At 44.1% G+C, this 21663-nt stretch overlaps 1 protein-coding gene across 1 annotated transcript in view; it reads right to left on the bottom strand.

Moving 5' to 3' along the window:
* Window positions 1–9988: 9988 nt before the first annotated feature.
* The window catches only part of LOC146222326 (mitogen-activated protein kinase kinase kinase 11), a 29000-nt gene continuing 17325 nt past the window's right edge, over window positions 9989–21663 (bottom strand). The window contains exons 7-10 of the mRNA XM_084691403.1: window positions 19997–20168; window positions 19507–19613; window positions 18674–19303; window positions 9989–17199 (exon numbers count right to left, since the gene is read on the bottom strand). Coding sequence (XP_084547529.1) covers window positions 16619–17199; window positions 18674–19303; window positions 19507–19613; window positions 19997–20168 — 1490 coding nt within the window. The 3' untranslated portion in view covers window positions 9989–16618. The remainder of the gene's footprint in view (window positions 17200–18673; window positions 19304–19506; window positions 19614–19996; window positions 20169–21663) is intronic.

Below are 21663 nucleotides of genomic sequence, written 5' to 3'. Positions count from 1 at the left end.
CTTAAAACTTCACAAAGTGTCTGACATCACTCCCTCAACAAACGATCAGCTGTGACATCATCTGAGCAGCCGCCACAGTGCAAATTGCTGTGTATGCTTGTTCGAGAGAGACAGACAGACAGACAGACAGATAGATAGATAGATAGATAGATAGATAGAGGAAGGGGAGAGGGAGAGAGAGACACAGAGAGAGAGAGAGGGAGAGAGAGAGGGAGAGAGAGAGAGAGAGAGAGAGAGAGAGAGAGAGAGAGAGAGAGAAAGAAAGAAAGAAAGAAAGAAAGAAAGACACATACTATTGTTTATTTGACTCAATCTCTGGAGTCAGGGACTGAAATGGTATTTGTGATGTGTGTGTGATGTCTGTGTATGATCCCCCAGACATATAAAGTGACAGAGGGGTAGACAGTATTACCCCTTGAAGACAATACTATAACATGTCTCTATTGTCTAGTACCTTTTTTCAGTACAGGGATTTTGAGAGAACTCTTTGGGTGTAGACTACTGAAATGTTGACCCTCGACAAGTAACAAGAAAGAACCATGACAAATGGGTATATCTTTGGTAAATAATGTACTGTAGATGTGGATCCGAATAGTAAGAGTAGCATGAGCCGTATGAGAGTGTTAGTCTTCAGATCCATCAGCAGTAACTACTGCGTGTCCAAAATTCGAAACCATCTCCAGGTCTGTAACAACCTGTTATTACTGGGTGCATTCATATTTCGACCTGGTTCATCCACATACTTAAATTGAATAAGAATGTTTTTCTTAAAACGTGTAGGTTTGTCTGTATTTTGTGTACTAATCCAAATTAATGATCTATTGCAACAATAACCAAGATAAAAACACTAACTGAGCTTACGGGGTAAGACATGTTTCAATGGGTGTTTCAACAGCTGTTTAAGATCTGTAGCTATGCCTATAAGATGTAGTTTATATCTATTACATATATTAGATACATGTAATATTAGATATTAGACACATTTTCCACGATGCATTCAATCAATTATGTGAAGACACTCATATATTGATTCAACCATTTGTGTCAATGGAGACAGGTTTGTCTTGACGGAACAAAGCCCTGCCTTGTAGCAGCTGGCATAGCATGAGTATTTAGACTAAAAAAGGCAGAGAACCGATGATAAAAATCCCATGGTGGACATCAAATCAAACTGTAGAGCCCTTTTAGCAAGCAAAGTCAAAAGGCTTCGCAGAGGGCCATATATCAGCGTTGATAACCTTCCTCAACCCACCCTCGAGATGGAAGAAAACTAAAGAGCAATTCAGTAAGGGATCCCCTCTTCCAGAGATAGTGGGTAATTCACAAAGATTATGATGCCATTGCTGGAGACTATTTCTAACAGATGAAAACACATTTCACAAATAAATAATCTGGGTGAAGTCACACAGCATTGCATTGCAGAGCATTAGCAACATCCTTCAGTAACGATACAGAGCTAGGGGTGGTTGAGGATGGCAGCAATTCCACAAGAATGCGTGTGGGAGGATGTATGTCCAGGTCTGTGAATCCATGCAGTATTAATGTCCCCTTAAGGTGAAGGTATAGACCTATAACGTACACACCTGCAGTGAGGGCGTGATTGACGTCAGCTGATGGCGTGACGCGCAGCCATGTTCCATGCCAGAACCAGCTATGCCCAGAAAGGGGGCCAATACTTTTCACAGCACAATTCAACATTAAAAGAAATGTGCAGGGTGCTTTGCAGGAATCAACCAGTACTTTGGTTGGTCTAGAGTCAATAACATAAAGATGTGTAATTTAAGCAGTCAAATACACATTTATTGAAGATGTTCTTTTTTTTACGCAATGAACAAAACAACTATGGATGCACATACAAACACAGGCATGTGTGCGTCCTTTCCTTGTAAGTACAGCATGTGCTCGCTGTCGGCCACACAGTTCTCCAAACACAAACAAACCAATAGGGTGGACATCTGCTGTGGACTGCGGCCATCCCACTCCATATCAAGGCCCTGCCTCTCCTGTGATGGTTCCCCTCTCAGTCGGCCCTGGCTCCCCTCTTCACTGAAAGCCTCTCGGTGGGGTGGATCTTGTGTAACTGATCCAGAGGCTCTCTCTCAGCCACTGGGGAGCCTCCGGGATGACACACCAGCCTGTTCTGACCACAGGAGACTTCCCTCTCATGCTTCACCAGCAACCTCCATTTCTTCACTGCCCCACATGTGGATTCACAATCCCCCCATCTCCGCTGTGAGCTTGGTGGGGAATGGATTGACATGCCCACTCATGTTGGCTTTTTTCTCGCGCGCGTAGCCGCGTGTGAGCATGGATTTACAAGCTGTGTCGCTGCAGACGGACTTATTGACAGGCCCCTCGCGGGCACGACACAAATAGTTCTTCAATTTACAAGTCAAATGCGCGTTTGTGTGTGAGTGGATGGAGCAGAGTCAAGCAGAGAGACAGCTCTGACAGACGTGGGGACTGGAAGAGATAGCTGACTGGGAGGTTGCTTTCATTGATATTTCTAACGAATTGTGTTCCACACTGCATGTCTAAAACCTGGACCAATATTTGGAACACGTCGTAAAAACATGCTTCGTGGAACAGATTGGAGATGAGGAAATGAAGAAAAGATGATAGAGATGATAGAGATGAACCAAATGAAAGCAAACCAAATGTGTGTGGCCATTAAATCAAAACCCAAATCAATGAACAAAGCACGAAATATCAATGTCTTTCGGATTATAAAAGCCACAATGTGAACAAGACAGTGTAAACCTCATCCTACCTGGTCAAACAGAAAGAAATACAGGAGATACAGTACGCAACAGCACTTTCTAGTCCAACCTCTGCCGGGCACACTACCAGCTAACACTCTAGTGTACCAGCTAACATTCCCAGGCCCTAGCTACCTCTCCAGGGTACCAGCTAACCTTCCTAGGCCCTAGCTACCTCTCCAGGGTACCAGCTATTAGCTAACTCTGGGGTTCAGTCAAGGCAATGGTGTATAGTCTTAACTCCCTTGTCTAACAGATGTCAAAGAGACCATCTCCATCACGTGAGTGGACAAAAAGCGTGAAAATAAGTGAGTGACCATGCAGAGATTACAGTAAGACAACCTTCTAAATTCACCAGAAAAAGTTCACCGATTAATACATCAAAAATGTCTGTGATTTATGGAGACGTTCAGCGTCCTCAATGGTTTGCTGAGTTTAGAACAGCTTGCAAGGATTTAATAGTGGCTGTCAGTGCATTCTAGGCTTGGATCTCACACCTGAACAATGCAAAGCCAGGTTCAATAACCTGAGACGAAGTTTCAAGTTCTACAGGCAGGAACGTGTAGTACCTCTGCACTGTATAGACAATATATTTCCTATATCATAAAACTTCAGTCAATGTGAAACGTATACTCGATCACATGCATTAATGCTCTAGCATATTGCCTATAGCCCCACAGTGTGTACTTTGTAATACCCAAGTGGTATTCATTACGCTTGGCAATATTGCACATAACCCAACGTTCCATAAAGAAAACACTGGATTATTGTCTAAGGATCGGAAAGGCTTTTCATGCACCCAAATATAGTCCAAATACTGTCGTTGACAGTATAAATATATATTGTCTCATGTCAGGTCTATAATGGATAATCACTGTCTCGTTTCCCATCAACGAGCCATACGGGACTTTGTTACTGTCAGTTCCGAATTTAGCAAGAATAAAAGAATAAAAAGAGTAAAAAAATCCTGGTGTCAGCCAAGGAAACTGTCAGCATTTTGTTACTGTCAGTTCTGAATTTAGCAAGAATAAAAGAATAGAAAAGAATAAAAGAATCCTGGTGTCAGCCAAGGTAACTGTAGGTGACGTAACCTCTCACATCGCAAACAACCTGAACATTTACACCATCAAAGCATTTGTGATTTCAATAGATGGCATGTTGAACAGACAGTGGTTGGGGTGGGTGGGATCTCTGATGATTCAAAGACCACGCAGGTAGTGTTTGACATGAACAGGCCTTTTATGGCTGGGAGCTGGCTACTGATATAAAGGGTTGCCTTGACTACCCGCTGCTAGGCTTTCTGGTCTGTGGATGTGCAGATACCATACGACACATGCAGCTGGGCAGGATACCCTCTATGGCAGCAGTACAAGTTAGAGAGTATTCGGGGTGATAAACGAGCTTGCCTCAGCCTTCTTGGGAAACACAGGCATTGTCGGGCCTTTTTGACACAGGATGTGATGAGACCAGGAGAGGTCCTCACTGAGCAACGCTGGAGACTCCATTTGGGCCTTGTAAAGTTCTTAAAACCAACTCCAACCAAACAAAAGGATATTCCGATTCTTTATTCACTCAAACGTCAGTCCTCCATTTTTATTTTTATGTTTTTTTGAATCTCTCTTTTTTCTTCTCTTTAGTTCTCACCCAACATATTTACACCAAACCAAAATGAGCGCTCCCTCATGGACTGACTACAACTTGACAATTACGACATGAGAAACACTACATGCTTCTTGAACCGTGAACATTACAGGCCCCACTGATACATTGGGTAGTGGTCTCAACGTCTGGATTTCCACGATCAGCTCCTTAGTCTTGTGGCGTCGTCTGCGTTATTATTGCGTTATTATTGAGCCCGAATTGTGACATGGCAAGCAGTAAGGAAAGGGAGTAGAGGTGAGGGCTCAGAACACAGCCTTGAGGGATTTGCATCGGGCAAACTGATGTGGGTCCAGTGTGGGGGGATGGTGTCTTTGATGTGGGCCAGGACTGGTCTCTCAAAGCACTTCATGGAAATGGAAGTGAGTGCTATGAACGGACGTCATTCAGACATGTGGTGGATGGTTGCTGGAGTACGGGGATGAAAGAGGTGGTCTTGAATCGTGCGGAGATTGTGGACTTGGACACTGAAAGGTTTTCAAATTTCAAATCAAATGTATTTGTATAGCCCTTTTTACACGTAAGCATGTCACAGAGGGATTCACATACGCCCATAGAATTGCCCCTCAACCAACCTAAACCCTTAAGGAAGGCAAGGAAAAACTCCCAACAGGAGAAATAATGGAAGAAACCTTGGGAGGAGCAATTCAGAGAGGGATCCCCTCCTCCAGAGACGGTTGGTGACAGTGAAAGGTTTCAATGATTGTAGTGAAGACCTCAGACAGTTGGTCCCGGAGAACAGCCACATGCAGTTCCGTGCAAAGTCTCCTCGTATTTTATTTCATCTTACATTTGTTTAGTTCAGTTCAGCTTATTGGTTGATTCGTTTGAACCTTGACCTGAGGTCGTGATATATATTGGGAGGAAGGGAACAGAAGGGGCGGGCGGAGCGCGGGACAAATTCTCTCAGCACAGACGAGCTCATGAGAAAATGATCAAACATGTTCAACAAATTGGTCAAGTAATCATGTAGAGGGCAAAATTAGCGCACAAATACGAAATTCATATCAAATGATTGTGGAAGAAAAATCTCTGAGTGTATTCAGGTGCCACAGAAATCGAACAGAGGAGGAATTGGGCGCCAGCCCAATCCGTGTAGCAGGGCTTCTCCATGAGACGGATAAATGGAGAATATCGATGTGGAAATTCTCCATGATGGTAGCGGGAGGCTGTAGGAGGGGTTGGCAATCCCTGACCTTGTAAAATAAACTTCAAACCGACACAAAAATAATAAAGAAAACATAGCGCTTCTTTAGTCCAGAACTAGAATACTTTTACTAAGCCTATTACATATTTGGTAGTTACTTCAGTGTTTGTGTAAAATGGAATGGATCTAGGACATCATCCTGGCATGGAAATACTAAGTCACTTGTCAAACAAACTTGATGTGATTTCGAATTAAGTATGGTGGTATGCTATTTGGGACACGGAGAATGTTTATATGAAAGTGTAGCAAACACCCCCAGGGTACTGGAAGTTTCCCTTGGAGCGCTGGAGGCTTGAGAGATATATTAGAGAAAGTGATTCAAAAGTGTGTATTGTACATGCTGTAGAGAGAGAATGAGATAGGTAGCAAAAAATGGGAGAAAGAGAGAGTGGGAAATTGGAACAGAGTCCAGCCACACTGAAAGCACGGGGAAGAGAATGATGGATGAACAGGTACCATCCTTCCAACAGTAGGATCATCCCATCAGTGGAATAGAGCCGGTCACATGGTGTCCACCTATCAATCTGTGTGTCGGTGAATTCATGTCTTCTGAGGGGATAAGAAGAGAGAGAGGGTGTGCGTGTGAGAGAGAGAGAGAGAGAGAGGGGGAGAGAGAGGGAAAGAGAGAGAACGGAGAAAAAATGGAGAGAAAGAACAAAAAGGAAAAAAAAGAGAAGAAGAGAGCGGAGGTCAGAGAGGGAAAAAAGAGGGATGAAGAGGAGAAGTAGAGAGAGAGAGCAGAGGAGTGTGGGGTATGGATAGGATGGGGATGAGAGGAGGGAAGAGACATATGGTAAAGACGTGAAGCTGAGATTGCAAGATTTCTCAGGGGTGCAAGTCTGGAAGTGTGTGTGTGCGTGTGTGTTTGTGTGTGTGTGTGGAAGAGAGAGTATACAGAAGACGTGTGTTCCATCTTTCCCTACTATTTTTGCCCAGTTGCTATAGTAACCAGGCCCTATCACTGTGTGTGCGTGTTTGTGTGTGATAATGTGCTTGGGATGTACAGCCGCAGACATAGCACTGCCCAATCCATAGGATGTAAGACATTAACTCAAAGCCTATCAAATACAACCCCCCTCCCTCCCCCCCACACAGCCAGACACAGGGAACACAGCCCCCACACACCGCTATTCTTATGCTACCTTCCAATAAGCTACATGGTTGCTATTTGCTAATCATTTCCCATTTCAAATTACTCATGTGCTTATTTATGCAGAACAAATGAAGGACAAATAACCATGTGCTTGTTAGGGCATATCCAAGTTAGGTCAACTACTGTGTAGAGTGCTCTAATTAAACCACCATGGCATTGAAGTAATATCCAGCGAGCGTACCTAACTCTGATTTAGTCTTTGAAGACAAAATAGGTTCCCGATCACACAAAAGCACACACAAACACTGGTTTCAGCTCATTAGGGTAGTCAACTTTACCACCTCATGAGTTTGTGTGGGCTGTGGCTTTGCCCAAACACACTTTCAGGTGAAAAACAATACTACTGTATACACAGGGGGGGGAAGAAAAGATGAAAATCTGATTTAGCAACCTTCTCATTAAGCGGACATGGAGATGACGGAGCACAATAGGAGGAATGACCTCGCACGGTAAGCATGAATCACCCAGCAAAGGAGAGAGGAAAGAAAGAGGGAGATGGGTGTGAGATGGGGGGGGGGGGGGGGGGTATAAAGAGTGAAAGAATCTGACAGAAAGATAAAACAGAGGAGTTAAAGCAGCATAGAAAAAAAAGAGGAAATAAACTTCAATTATGGTGAAGTTAAAGTACAGTATAAATAGATTCATTTTGCGCTAAAAGGAAGATGAATGGACTTCAATTTCATTTGGATAAGAAAGCGGGACCTGGCTAAGAAAACCAACACATCATCATTCCTTTCCACGGAGAACAGGCTATGAATGGTTCTTAAGAACACCATCTATTAAGCCTGTAAGCATAACAGCTTACTCTGTGTACATCAGCCCCTCTTAAAAACCTTCAATTGCACTACCTTGGTCCATGAATCAAAATGAAGCTTTTTGTCCCCATGGGACAGAGTAGTAATAAGAAAAATAGACCCCAAATATTAAGGCCTCCACTGTAGTACCACATAGATAACATCTCTTCCCATCTTTATGTTTATCTTTATATTCCTCCTGGCGCTGTAATGTGTGAAAACATCTGGCCAGACTTTTGCAAAAGTCTGTTGTATATGGGATTTTCTATTTTCCAGGGTCCTATTCTTCTCCTGCTTTTCCTGTCCTCCTCATCTATTCAGGCTTATCTTTGTTTCTTTTTTGGGTCAACGTTTTAATTTAGCTTATTTTCGGCTGACGTGGAAAAATGTCTGGACTACAACCAGTTTTTTTGCTGTTTGCTGCAGAGGACACACACCATTCATTTCTCCACATTGTACATTGCAGTGCACCCTTGCCATCTTTTTTTTTTTTTTTTTACAGTAAAACAGGATTCAGGCATTGTATTGTTTTGTTATTGTATTGCTGGCTGTGTGACAAAATATACTGCGTCCCCATTGAAATCCAGTTATTGCACACACCGAGTGACATTTATTAACAAACTCATGCGCTGTGTGGCACAGCCAGCTAACATGACTCAGTATTTAAGTGGAGAGGAAATAATGGAGTTGTCTTAAGACTATTTAGATCCGTTAAGGAAGCATGTAATCGTTCTCTAGACGAGCATTGAGGCCAACTGAAATATTTACCCTCAAACTTTTTCCCTCGCTGAAGTCTTTCATGCAGATTTATGCGATTCTGTTATCAGCATCCACAAAATGGCTGGGTTTCTTTGGCACTAGTGTCGTGTGAGTGGTAATTGTTTGTGTGCTGCCGGGTCCCATCTCTTCACGCCTGCACATACAGTAGAATTAGTCATGTCTGGAAAGTTCTGGTTGTCGTTTTAGTTGCCCAGCAACTCGAGTAGGTAATTCTGAGTCTCTTACGAAGTGTGTTTGTGAACCTAATTACAAAAAGGTGACTTTTTCCACAGACGCAGTTAATAAAGGGATGTCATAGAGTAGATTACAGAAAAAGTACCACAAAGTAAGACTCGAATCCAAAAATCGAAGTACACAAGGAAAATTGCAGAAACACTCTGTTTTCTATTCACCCATTCCTGACACCAATTGAAGTCTCGTCTTGGCGATGCAGCAGAGTTCTGCATGGATTTACATAATGTGGTCTCGTCTGTAATTTCCACGTTCTCAATCTGTCAATCAGGGTCCTCGGTCGCTCTCTACAGACGGTGAGCGTTCAACGGCTCAACGTTCTCACAACATCATTAGACAGACAGCCAACTGTCCCAGATCAACTGAATGCAATACAAGTGGTCTAAAATCATTTGCTGAAAACACACATGCTACAAATCAATGCTAATGACAACCCAAGTCATTTAGGTTTTGACTGATCACTGTGTTCTTAAGATCTGAGTCTGTTTGGAATGTCAAGCAATGACACCAAAACATTGTAGTGACGGACAGTGACAAACAATCTGACGCACCACATGGTCCATGTTGAGGATTCTCCAGGGAAGTGGCGGTACACTAAAATACTGCCCTCTACTGTTGTTCTCTTGTAACTACATTGACTACAATCCATGACTGTAAGATAGGGAATTAAGTGGAAAAGATGAACAGGAAATGTATTTTTGTTGATAGTGAATTTTTTCACTGCTCTTCAGAAAATGTGTGGGGCATCCTACAGGATGATTGCACCATTGAATAAACTAGCTTCTAATACAGACACTAAATGATATACTGCAGACTCCTTGTGTTTTGGATCACTGGCGTGTGTGAGATCCCATCCATGAGTGAAGGCAGACCGCTATTAAGAAAAATCCATTTAAAAAAGAAAATTTAAAAGTGAGAAAAACTTTGTTTCCCTTGAGAGGTCCTTGCATGGGCAGAAATAAATGAAACAGGCAAAATGTGATTTCTTACACTTGGTGATCTGAGCGGCATTACAATAATATGAACAATGTAAGCACGCTCTTTATAGATCTAAATGAAGGCAAATTTGATCTCACCTTGGGCTGAAGAGCTTTTACAATTTAATAAAATTGTTTCGTCAAAGAAATTGGAGCACTTCAAAGGAGGACCAGAGGGGAATAAAAGAGAGAACAGAAAGACAGTTTGTTGTGGAGTCTGAATTAGTTCTTCATTAATGATCATGGAGGTCTTTTTGGGGCATCAGATGAATGCAGAATGAGGGATGTTGAACGTGGATATTGAACCAAGAGGGCATTCACAGTTTGGTCTTCCACATGCTGCAACATACAATAACATGCCCACCGTAAATCTGAATTCATTTTGAAAGGATCCCTTTGGATGTTCAGACAAATAGATGTTGTCAATGTCAATAAGAGGTCTTTGTTCTTTATTTGTTATAGGAAGTTGAGGCTTTCAAAAACATGTCATGTTCAATGTGTCTATCTCCTCTCCAAGCATGGCTAATATTGAAATAGAGACCTTTTCACTCGATCTTTGATTACTAGAGACGTGCACGATAATGTCAGTTTCAGTCAGTGTTCCTGGCTCTCCTTGTTCTGTGTAGTCCTCTCTTGACATGATTACTATTTGATGACCAAGTTTAACATTTTACACTGGATCTTTTTCATTGTTTATATATATGGGTAGAGCTGTTATATAAGACTCATCCCTTTGCACATGACGACAGTAAAAAAAAAAAATATCTAAATCTACATCATAAACCCTGCACATTAGGGACACCACCCATGATCACTTTCACACATCAAGCATCTGTTGGACACATCTTTTTGTTAGAGACAGTGTTCATATCGGTGTGAAAAACGTATGATTGTGGCTGTTATCTTGACAGAGATAATTGTACAATAGCATCCCACACAGCGTGGGAGGTCATGTGTGACCTACAGGTATGGGTCACACTCGCTCTCCCTTTCTCTCTCCCTTTCTCTCTACCTTTCTCTCTCCCCTTTCTCTCTCCCTTTCTCTCTACCTTTCTCTCTCCCCTTTCTCTCTCCCCTTTCTCTCTACCTTTCTCTCTCCCCTTTCTCTCTCCCTTTCTCTCTCCCTTTCTCTCTCTCATACAGGCAAACACTCCTTTGTTCTCACATCCGCACACGCACTCACTTCAGTGGTCCCCTTTCTCCACTCCATCAGCACCTACCGTGGCTAGAAAGCACTGGAACATCATCCTGGTTACAACATAATGTTAAAGGCCTTTCAATTACCCAATATTTTTACCCCTGTATCTCTCTCATGCATTATATATGCATCCGGCATTAGTACTGTAAATAAGGCTTTTACAATTATTTTCTGTGCCCTTTACAGGCTTTGTCTTATAGCATAATAGTGTGATAATCCATTGTTCAAGAACACCATTCACAAGGCATAAAAGCAGCAAGTCAAGTAAACTGATAAAGACCATTAGGTAACTAATTAATGACGGGCTTTGAATAATAAATCAAAGAGAGATGCCATTACTTTATGGTTGTTAAAATTTTATTTGGTCTTCTTGCTTGTTGCTTTTTTCCACAGGTTAAAACCCATTACAATAGTCAACAAAAATGGCAAAACACATTTTCACATACGGACTGATAAACACACAACGCACAATATTATAAAAAGAGTTTGATTAGGCCCAGCCCAGTGTGAGATTTCACAGACACACAACATATGCAACATAACAAAATATCTCAAAGCCCCCCCCCTCCTAAAAAAAAGAAAGAAAGATAAACACACTTCTTATACGGGCACAGTGAAACATGGGGTTGTATTATGGCGATGCAATGCAACACGATGGTCTTTAAATAGCTCACCCTTACAAGAACAAAGTAGACACATAGAGGAACATGACACAAAGCAAGTAGATTGTCTACTGAGACAGAGCGGAGGTGACACCAGGTTGTTGACTATGTTCAAGCAATATCAGAGACCTCAACTCTATCTCGGTAAATATAGCAGTTTTATGCACATATAGTCCGGTTTGGGTGCCTTAGAGGGACGTTGTGGCAACACTTTATGGGAGATTCTATAGTTTCATTAACAGGCCAGAACAACCCTTCAAAGTGGGTAGAATGATCAACACATTTTTCAAGCCGAAGAAAAGTGTCCCATGCAAAGCACCCACACTCAAATAGCAATTGATCCAATTTTAAATAATCCAGTGAATACCTAAAAGTAAAAGGGAAGGAAAACGTTGCCAAACAATATCAAGCACCTAAAGTAGACTCTGTCTGTAGTCCTCTTAACAAAAATCCAGTGTGTAAAAAGGTGCCTATCATAAATAAAATATAAAATCTCATCTGCATTTTTCCCATGTCCTAAGCTTCATAGAAAGTTAACCGGCTTCCACAGGCCGGAGTTCTAACAGTACTCAGATGTTGTGAGTAGGATAGATTTCCACCACACAAAAACCTGGAAATTGCACCATTCGCCATATCCTAGAGCCATGTCTGTTCAATTGAACCTGGGCTGGTCATTCAAAAAAATGTCTTGATGGTTTTGGGGTATTAAAGCTTCCCAAATTTTGAGTGTGCTTTCTGTTTAAAGTTACCAAATAGGCAGGGGAAGAAGCAAATGGCCAACCAAATATTTAGTGATGAATCTGATTGGGTTCCCTTCTTCCTCTTTCTGTCAATGTCAAAGTGCTTTGACGTCTCCAGACATATCTCTTGAAATAAACAAAATCGCTTATAAGACTGCCTTAAACTATGACCACTATGTCCTGCACAAAGTTGTCAATTGCACATTTAAAAAATCATTGTAAATGATCTCTAGTCCATTCTGCCAAGACGTCAACATCCAGACAAGACAATAGCAGTCTGGCAGTGGAAAGATGAGGAGTGCCTAGTCCTGGGACTTAATAACTGCTTTCAAATCAATCAAATACACGTGTCGACCTGCATTTAGGAAAAACCTCAACACTGGGTCTGCTGAATTCCATTGTCTTTTAAGCAAATCAGTCGCCATCACCCTGTCGCACACGATTGGGGTTTTGAATGAGCGGGAGCAGCAGACGATATGAGGAGAAATGAAGGCCTCGGCCTGAAAAGGATCGCTAATAATGTTTAATACTTCAAAGAGCTGAGCTGTGGCACCCCGGGGGTCTAACCGCCTCCACATAACCGTAAAATGTCGTTTTAAATCGTGTTTTCGTTTGTTTGTTTGACGACGTCGCACTGAATAAAGGTGTGGGCAGGTAATTCCGTACCTACCATCTTAAGAGAAATACAAAAGCCACTCCGGTAGCTGTTAACTTGCGTTTCTAATTTAGCTCCTCAATCGTACAATATGAGAAATAAACTGTAAGGGAAAGGGCCATCATTCTGAGTAAATAAGAAGCGTGCCTTGGCCTTGGCTGAAGTCATCGATTTCATTAACTAAGTGGGATTTGGAAAGTGAAGAAAAACTAATGAGCAACTGTAATTTGCTTATGTCACTAACCCCTACCCCTAAAATAATGACACACGGACACTCAGGGAGGATAATTAAAAAAGCCTGAATCTACAAAATAGCACCCTAGTAATGTTCTGTGTGTGTGTGTGTGTGTGTGTGTAAAAGCTCGCCTACTTCTTCAGCAAGGGTATGTTTCACTTGCCCTGTCAAAACCGTTCAAAGCACAGATTTGCAAAGACGAATGAGGCGACGCCGGAAAGAGCGGCATGTCACAAACAAGTCCTGAAGAGCTTCTTATTGGGAGCGCCGTTTTGTCAAGCTGTCAGTCAGATGACGGGCCCAGACTTGACAGGCAACCAGGAAAATCAGGCTTTCCTGTCCCAAAAAAAACCATGTCGCGGTCACGCCACTGGTCACAGAATCAGAGAAGTGGTGAACAACATGGCACTGAAAGGAGATGAGACTTAAAGGGATTGCGTCCGGTGTTCTATATATGTTTTTCCGAGATTACAAATGATTTATTAATATATAGTGACTATCTCAAAGCTTGTTGTAAAGGTTACATGGAATTGTTCTGTTAGTACGCACCAGAAAAAAGGCCACAAAAGCAGGCTTTTTGTAGCTTGCATTTTTGTCAGAAATACCCTATAATTTAGCCAAGTAAAGTCACATCTCTTATATATAATGTTGGGAAATAAATCTGCTCTTGGAAGGACAGAAATCCCACAACATCCAAACAAAGTTGTGAGCTCTTTATTTTTCAACAACACACTGACTACAGCTGCTAGTATAAACCTAAGGTCTATCCAGGGCTATAGATATGACATGCTAGATGATCACGGAGTGAGTGGGTTAGGGCTTGGTATTGTGACTACTGAATGGCATATAAAGAACCAACACCACCTCAACCCTTACACCTCGTTCCTCTTTGAACCACAGTTGTCAAAGTCGTGACTTCCACCCTCCGTAATAGCGATGAGAGGATATAGCTCTTGTGGACTTTGCCTGTTTGAAGCTAAGGCACTAAGGTGTCTTCTGTGGATTAGGGGCTATAGGCAATAACACACCTGTCACATCTTAGGGGCGGTCTCATAGGAGAGAGAAAGCAAGGGTAGTGGCTTTATATTAAATCTCCCAGCTCTGTGACAGTGTATATATGTCGTGTAGACACACCATGGGCTCTTGGGTTGACTGAAAGGTCAATATAGGAAGATGTAACAGTACTAAAGCCACGGCGAAAAGAAATTGAATTCATGATTAACTCTAAGGCCACTACTACTTTTAAATCTATGACCACTGTATCACAGGGAATTGGTTGGCAGGGCCATGAGCCCAGCTTAGTACAACGTTTTTTGTAACAACTGGTTTTTAAATATTGGTCATAAATACTCTAAACTTTCATTATTTGTTTTGCGGGATTTCTCTTATGGTTGATTGAAAAAAAACGGTGGACTTTTCTTTACCTGTTTGCAGATGAATAACACTCATTGAAGAGGATCATTTAAACAATTTTGGAGTCATCTGATTTCAACCCAAATAAATCTCACTGGAAGTCTTCTGTACAACTGGTACATGGAGAAATACTTACATTCTGGGAGGTAAGTTCTTCTGACATTATGAGAGTGGACTAGTATGTCATTCTCAGGACAGGTTAGCATAGAACTGAATTAGAAGATGGGATATAAAGAAGAATGAAAGGTATTTCATTGCAGTTGATTTCACATAAGCGGAGGAGAGGTAGAGAGGGAAAGGCACCTTATTGGTTGAGATTCAGTCCAGTCAGTAGTTCATTAGCCAATGGCTCCACAAAAATCAAGCATACATGTAACCTCATTGGCTCAACAAAGGGATAGTCTCTGCCAGGAGAGGCTGTTGATTCCTATACAGGGTTGTGTTTTGAAAGTAGGGCATGTCCTCTGACATCTTCACCCAAGCTACTCTAGCGATTTCATCAGATTCATTAAACCAAAATAGACTCTTAAATTTACCTTATAATATACAAGAGAAACTCAATTAGCTAAATATCTCAATTGCTCATTAAACGAACCCTGTCGTCGTCGCAAGGCTAATTACCATCATCAGGAACTGCTCTTTGGTGGAATTAGAGTTAGAATTAGTTTAATGACAATGTTTCCCACTTCAATTGGTCTCCACTCCCTGGAACATAATAGCTTAAGTACTGCAATGACATTGCGACAGTCGTTGGAGGCAAAAAGGTGATCCTGCTTGTTTTTGTGGCTGTGCCCAAGTTGTGGAACAACCTCCCTCTCCATGTTCCATCTGCCCCCATCATCGAATGTTGGTGGGGGCAGGCAACAAAAAAAACACGTGTTCTCTCTGGCTTTTCTAGGTGTTTCCAGATGTGTTTATAAGTGTTTTGTTGCTGTGTTGGTGTCATGTGTACATTTCTTTAGCCTTTACTTTTACTGTGTAAAGCACTTGGGTTAACCATTGCTTGTTTTAATCTGTGAAATACAAATAAACTGACTTGACTCTGCTTTTCGTATGGTTGTATCTGAAATGCTGTTATTGGGTCTCCAATTATGACAACACTTATAGCTGTGGGCCATCCAAATAATGCCTGTGAGAAATAAATGCCCTTACATTTGGATCCATTTAGCAATTAATTCTAAGTCGTAAGAGCCAAACATGACAGACGATACTGGACCAATGAAAAGGAAAAGGCAATGGTCAGGGCCCCTCCCACTCTCCCTGAATCCTGTACACAAGCAGTCACATTCTTTGGCATATAACAGGGCTGCTCCCTTCGCCCCTTATGCTTTGTTGCCAACCAGCCCAATAACCACTAGAATTCCAGAAATGCCATCATTGGAATGTTATTGGAAAGTTATCTGCTTCCTGGTGGATGTCTGGACCATGGTTTGTCCGAAGAATTCTAGGGGATATTGAAACCATTTCGAGTGCTTTCTTTCCCAGTGAACACCCTACCTCATCACTGCTCCAACTCACACTCCCAGCCTTACTGGGGTCCTTAACACATGACTTGTTTGTCAACATCTTCCCAGCTCACTCCTTACACGTGTTAATCATTTTCAAGAGGTCAGTGACACAATGGAGTTGCTCACAAAACCAGACTCGCTGATTGCCCTGTGTGCTTAAAGAGCCTGTGGGTGAAGGATAAGGCGAGCTTTACTGTATCCAGGACAACATTGTCAAAAAACGCTACAGAAGGCAGTAGAGATGAGAGGTGGAGATATCAGGAGTCTGATCGAGTCTGAAGACGGCTATTGATCTGCCACTTCAGACAGAGGGTGGGGGGCAGACGGATGAGAGAAGAATCCTCTTTCAGGCATTTGACTCTGTCACACGGCATAGGATTGGCTGGGTGGCTTCCTGGTTTCTAAGGCAACCGTTGTCGATAGGCGGAAGAATCCACTGATTGGACTCTCTGGGTTTCCACAGGGGAGTACCCTCCTGGAGTAGAAGGGCCTGGTGCATTTTAGATGTGAAAGGATTGCAAATCCCTGTTTATACAGGATATACACACTCTGGCTATCCAATTAAGGAGGCCTTCCTTTTCAATTCAAATACAAATAAAAACCTCTATGTGAGAGGCGGATCTCATGCCCTGCTGGCGAGGTCGGGTTTAGAACCTGTCGTCTCTGAGTTGCGTGGGGGACTTGAACGGTTTGAGTCCCAAAGTCCTCCGAGGTCGCGTTTTTTCTTTGGTGACCTCAAGGGGCGGACCGCAGGTCGGCCACCCCAGGTCAATGAGGTGGGAGTTGGCCGGGTTCAGAGGCCCCAAGCGGACTGTGGGCAGGGTCGGTGACCCATTTGTGGAGCAGGGGGCGGAGCGGGAGGTGGGAAAAGGGGCCGAGAAGGGGTCGAAGGGTGACGGGGCGTCTGGGGTGCTCGCCGGGTCTGCCCGGAGTGCGAAGGGGTCACAGTCTGGGGAAGGGAAGGGGTCACAGTTGGTGAAGGGGTTGGTGGGTGAGGGCTGGTAGCTCAGCGTGTGACTGTCTGCGAGTCGGGGCTGTCGCCTGCCAGCTCCCGCTGAGATGAAGCTCCAGGGGTCGATGCGAGGTCGGTTGGGGGAGGGGCGCGGGCGGGGGATGACGCTGACCTCCAGGCGGCGGGTCTTGGGGCTCAACAGGCCAGGGTTGGGGGACAGGGAGAGGGGTTTATACTCCGACTCCATCGTGTCTTGGCACAGGGGCAGGTCCAGAACTAATGAAGAGGAGAAAAAAGAACGAGTTAAATAGTGACACATTCGACTGAGGTCGTGAAGAGGTTTATAATGTATACAGTAATGTGCAAAAGTCTTAGGCAGATCTTCTGCATGAGGTTGTCATATATGTTTAATCTTCTGCATTCGTGTCAGTAGAAATGCACAATATTTCGATTGCTTTTAGTTTACCTGTTTGATTTCATTTAATCTGAAAGCAATTTGACCACACGTATTCTTTAGGTTTTATTTTTCAAAAAAAAATTTGCACAGTACACACGATACACATATGGGCCCATGATGAAAAACGGGATTCTACGTCTACCCAACAGGAGCAGAGGGGGGATTCGCAGCCCTCTACGTAATTTGCTGCAACTGTGACAGCAACAACTTGAAGCCAAGCTTGCGTGCCGACGCAGGGACTCTACAGGCGAGGGGACAACCTAGAGATGTGACAACTCTCAGAAGCTCTCAGCGCTTGTTTAACAATTCACCGAACAAGAAACAGCACTCAGGGAGACAAGCACCCGTTCGTTTGTTTTTTTACTCTCTTCCGGACGCAACTCAAAAAGAAACATATTTTGATACAGTTCAGTGCTGTAATGTAACAGACGTGGCTGCACCCCCGTCGGAGGTACAGTCGGCTGATCTTCGACCACGCCCAGGATCGATCCAGCCACCTCCGAACTCAAGCGCGACCACTACCAACTACGCCGTTGAAAAGCTAGCAATTTGTTGGAGCAGGACGGCCTGTATACATACCCAAGGATTGAGTTTGGCCGATCTACACCAGCTATACTAACAATGTTTTCTTGTTTGAGTCTCATTTCTAAGACCCCAAAAAACATAAGTACCGGCACATGTTTAGCTACACTGGCAAGGCTGTCTTACAAAGGACGTCTACATCTGTTTACCGACTTCATGTAATTTGAAAGATTACAGTTATTAGCTGCATAAAGTGTAAATACTGTTGAAATACTGATTACCCCCTAGGGACTTAACAATATGATAGCTCCTGTGAAGAATTCCTTTCTGTGATTTAGACAGATGTTATAGTGAGAACGAAAGTTAAGCCGCGTCTGTATCATTCTTAAGAGTCCTTAAGAATTACCTTTCTACTGGCGCTCCCCTCATCACAACAGACATCAAACTGTGCCACAGCATTGCTTATGTAACTAATAGGAGATACATATGTATGAGGTGTGTGTTTTTGGTTTTGAATAATGAAATGTGCATCGCCCCCCTGGTGTGTGTCTGTGGGGAGGGAGGGAGGGAGGGAGGGAGGGAGGGAGGGAGGGAGGGAGGGAGGGAGGGAGGGAGGGAGGGAGGGAGGGAGGGAGGGAGGGAGGGAGGGAGGGAGGGAGGTGGTGGTGGTGGTGGGTGGGGGTCTTTGGTGTTGAATAATGAAAATATTGGGGTGGATGCGCAAATATACACAGTATATGCGTGTGTGTGTGTGTGTGAATGCCAGCTTACCTAGCTGAGAAGAGTGCAGTCCTTGGCTCGCCATCCTCGCACTGTCGACCCCGGGGCTCCAAACATCCCCACCGAGCTCCCCGTTGCTGTGATGGGGGCACAGAGCCCACTCCCCCGGACTGCCTTGCCCCGGGTGATGCCGTGGCGTCGGGGGGGTCCGGGGGGTCTGGGGGGTCCGAGGGCTACTCCGATCGCGGCGATTCGGGGGAGGTGGCGTGAGGGGCAGGGGCCTCACCTCGGGAGGGTGCAGGGTGAAGTCAAAGAGGGTCGCCGGGAAGGGTTCCGAAATGGAGAACGTGATGAGGTCTTCCACCGTAGGGGGATCCAGGGATGAGGCGGGCGATTTGGGGCCGGCGATTTCCATATCCGAGGGTATCCGGTGGAGCTCCTCCAAGGGTGCGTGGTTAGTCCTGGGGGGCACCCGCGGGGGCACATCCAGACAGCGTCCCAGGGCCACGGAGGCCAGGAGAGACCCCCCTCCCAGCAGAGCCCGGTGGGTGGTCCTCAGCGGGCCGGTGCTGCCCAGGAATCCTCTCTCTGGCTGGGGGGAGCCGGCCGGGGAGCCCCCCTCCTCACTCCCAGAGTCTCCCTGAGGCACAGTCAGGCGGTGAGGCTCCTTCACTGATGAACCTGAAAAAAAGAACAAAAAGTTACGCAAAAATGTTTTACAAACCTTGTTTGTAAAAAAAATCAAAAATAAAGACAAAAATAACATATTATTTAAAGATAGACAATAGAGTGTACCTCACCCCTCACGGCAGCTTACTATTTTACTGTCATGTGTTTCGTATTGAACCTGTATTCACACCGGAAGAGGCCATTGGGAGGGTTACCGTTTAGGGCAGGCTGGGGTGTTGGCGGTCTGTACTCCTCAAAGTCGTCCTTGGAATCTCCGTTCTCATTGCTGTCCATCCCCAGGAGTTTAGCTCTCATTGATAGACTGGAAAACACACACACACACAAACACAGACACACAGCTAAAAACAAGTGGAAATACTGCCAGTCTGAATCTGATGAAAGCGCTGGTAGCTTGGGTCAACAAAAGACTAAAGAAAGTGACAGAAACAAACTTCTAAAGCTCTCTGTCAGACACAAATGTAAATGTTTCTTGTATTCAAGTGAACAAAGCTTTGTTTCAACTGCCTCAACACATGTCTGGACATCTTTTCAACCTTTGCCTTTGACGTATCCAAGCTATAAAGGTGTTAACAGCAACAGGAGCCTCATTTAGAGTATGGCTCCAACTAGAATGATCTCTTAAGAAACCGCGGTGCTTCAGAAGTGACATGGGCTGCCAGCGTTTATGATGATGTGGCTAAATACCTGCTTTCCTGGGGACTCAGGCGAAGCACTTTGGGGCTCTTGGGGCTCTTGGGGCTCTGGGGCCTCCAGTGGGGGCCCAGCCTCAGGTCCCCATTGGCCTGCTTTGTGGGCGGGGCCTCCAGGGGCCACATGGAGCTCAGACCAAATGCCCTGCTGTTCTCACTGGGACTGACTGGAGAGAAGAAGGAAGGAGAGGAAGACAGATGGGAATTCGAGAGGCAAGAAGGGGGTTCGCATCGTTCGGATTGAGAGAGAAGGAGAGAGGAAGGGGAGGGAGGGAGAGAGGGGGAAAGGGAGAGAATAAAGGGAAAGCGCTGTCATTTCATACATATACACACACTATATTCAGTTCACCGACGGACAATTACTAGGTCAGGCAATTCCCATTCCCATACACAGCAATGATGGTGCCACAGAGTGGCAACAGGGGTCTCCTGTACTTTATCCTCCCACTGTTGTCTTGAGGTGAACAAAGTATGGACGAGAGGAGCCCAGGTGTGTGGACGGAGAAAGAGAGACAGAGGAGGGAATGAAAGGTGAAAAGGTGTGTGTGTGTGAGCATTCACCTGGTGCTGACACACTTTAAGGTTTTCAGCCCCTCATACAAACAGCCATGAACCGTTGTGCGTCTGAGAAAATGTGCGAATGTTAAACCATCCTGGCCCAAATCTCAACAGCGCCGGCAGCCATTTATTACAGGTACACACACACACACACTCTGCGTAATATCATACATATACAGTACACACCATGGAATCCCAAAAGATTGTTCCAGAAGGAAAAGTGCCACAAGGCTGATGTCAGTGTCTCTCTCTCACACAAACACACACGTTCACATTGCAGACAGGCAGCTACCTCTAGGGACTAAAGCAAATAGATGCTAAAGATGTGATTATACTAACAAAATTCCACCCCATATGGCTTTAGGGTTCAATAAGTCATAGTCTGCGACAGTTTGCTATGACAGGGAAACAACAGATGTCTCCTTAATAGGGAAATACATTTTAATGACAGTCGGTCTGAAGCCCTCGGAAATCAACATTAACAAGACACATTACCCAGCCCCGAATTCAATCCACTTTTTAATGAATAAATAAGCCAAACAGATGTTTTGGATTTGGAAAACCACTTATACAGCTAAACATCTCACCACAGATTGTGCTTTTAAAAGTTGCCGCAATATTACGGGAACTGATTCTTCTTGGAGATGTTTCCGCTCTCTCTTGTACGGGGGGGGGAGACATGGAAATGCAAGATTTTGCAAGGTGTGCCTTATGGGGTGGATTTGCCCCGAAAGGGAAACTGCTGACTTACATTTGTCTCAATGTTGGGACGAACACTGCTGTAAATCACTTCAGTAGACAATTTTTTTTACTCAGGACTGAAACATGGAGCCTAATGAATATCCATTTACTTCTGTCTAATTCAGCGAGAAGCTGAATGGGGAAGGTTTTTTTCAGCGTCAGGGGCAAAGCCTAGAGCAAGGACTCCCCTAGCTGGTTCAAACGACAAACTACAGGTGCATGTCAAGGGTTGGAAAATAAATTGCAGCTCTGTTATAACAAAAGGAAGTCTGAAGTCTGAAACAAACTATTGTTGCAAAAGGGCGTGTGTGAAACTAAAAGCGCGATGGGAGAGTTTAAGAGTGGGTGGACGAAAGGGGATGA

Source organism: Hypomesus nipponensis, chromosome 25, assembly GCF_054491055.1.
Source record: "Hypomesus nipponensis isolate SF chromosome 25, ASM5449105v1, whole genome shotgun sequence".
Classification (NCBI taxonomy): Eukaryota; Metazoa; Chordata; class Actinopteri; order Osmeriformes; family Osmeridae; genus Hypomesus; species Hypomesus nipponensis.
The sequence above is the reverse complement of the archived record's forward strand: the minus strand, read 5'-3'. Positions and strand labels throughout refer to the sequence as shown.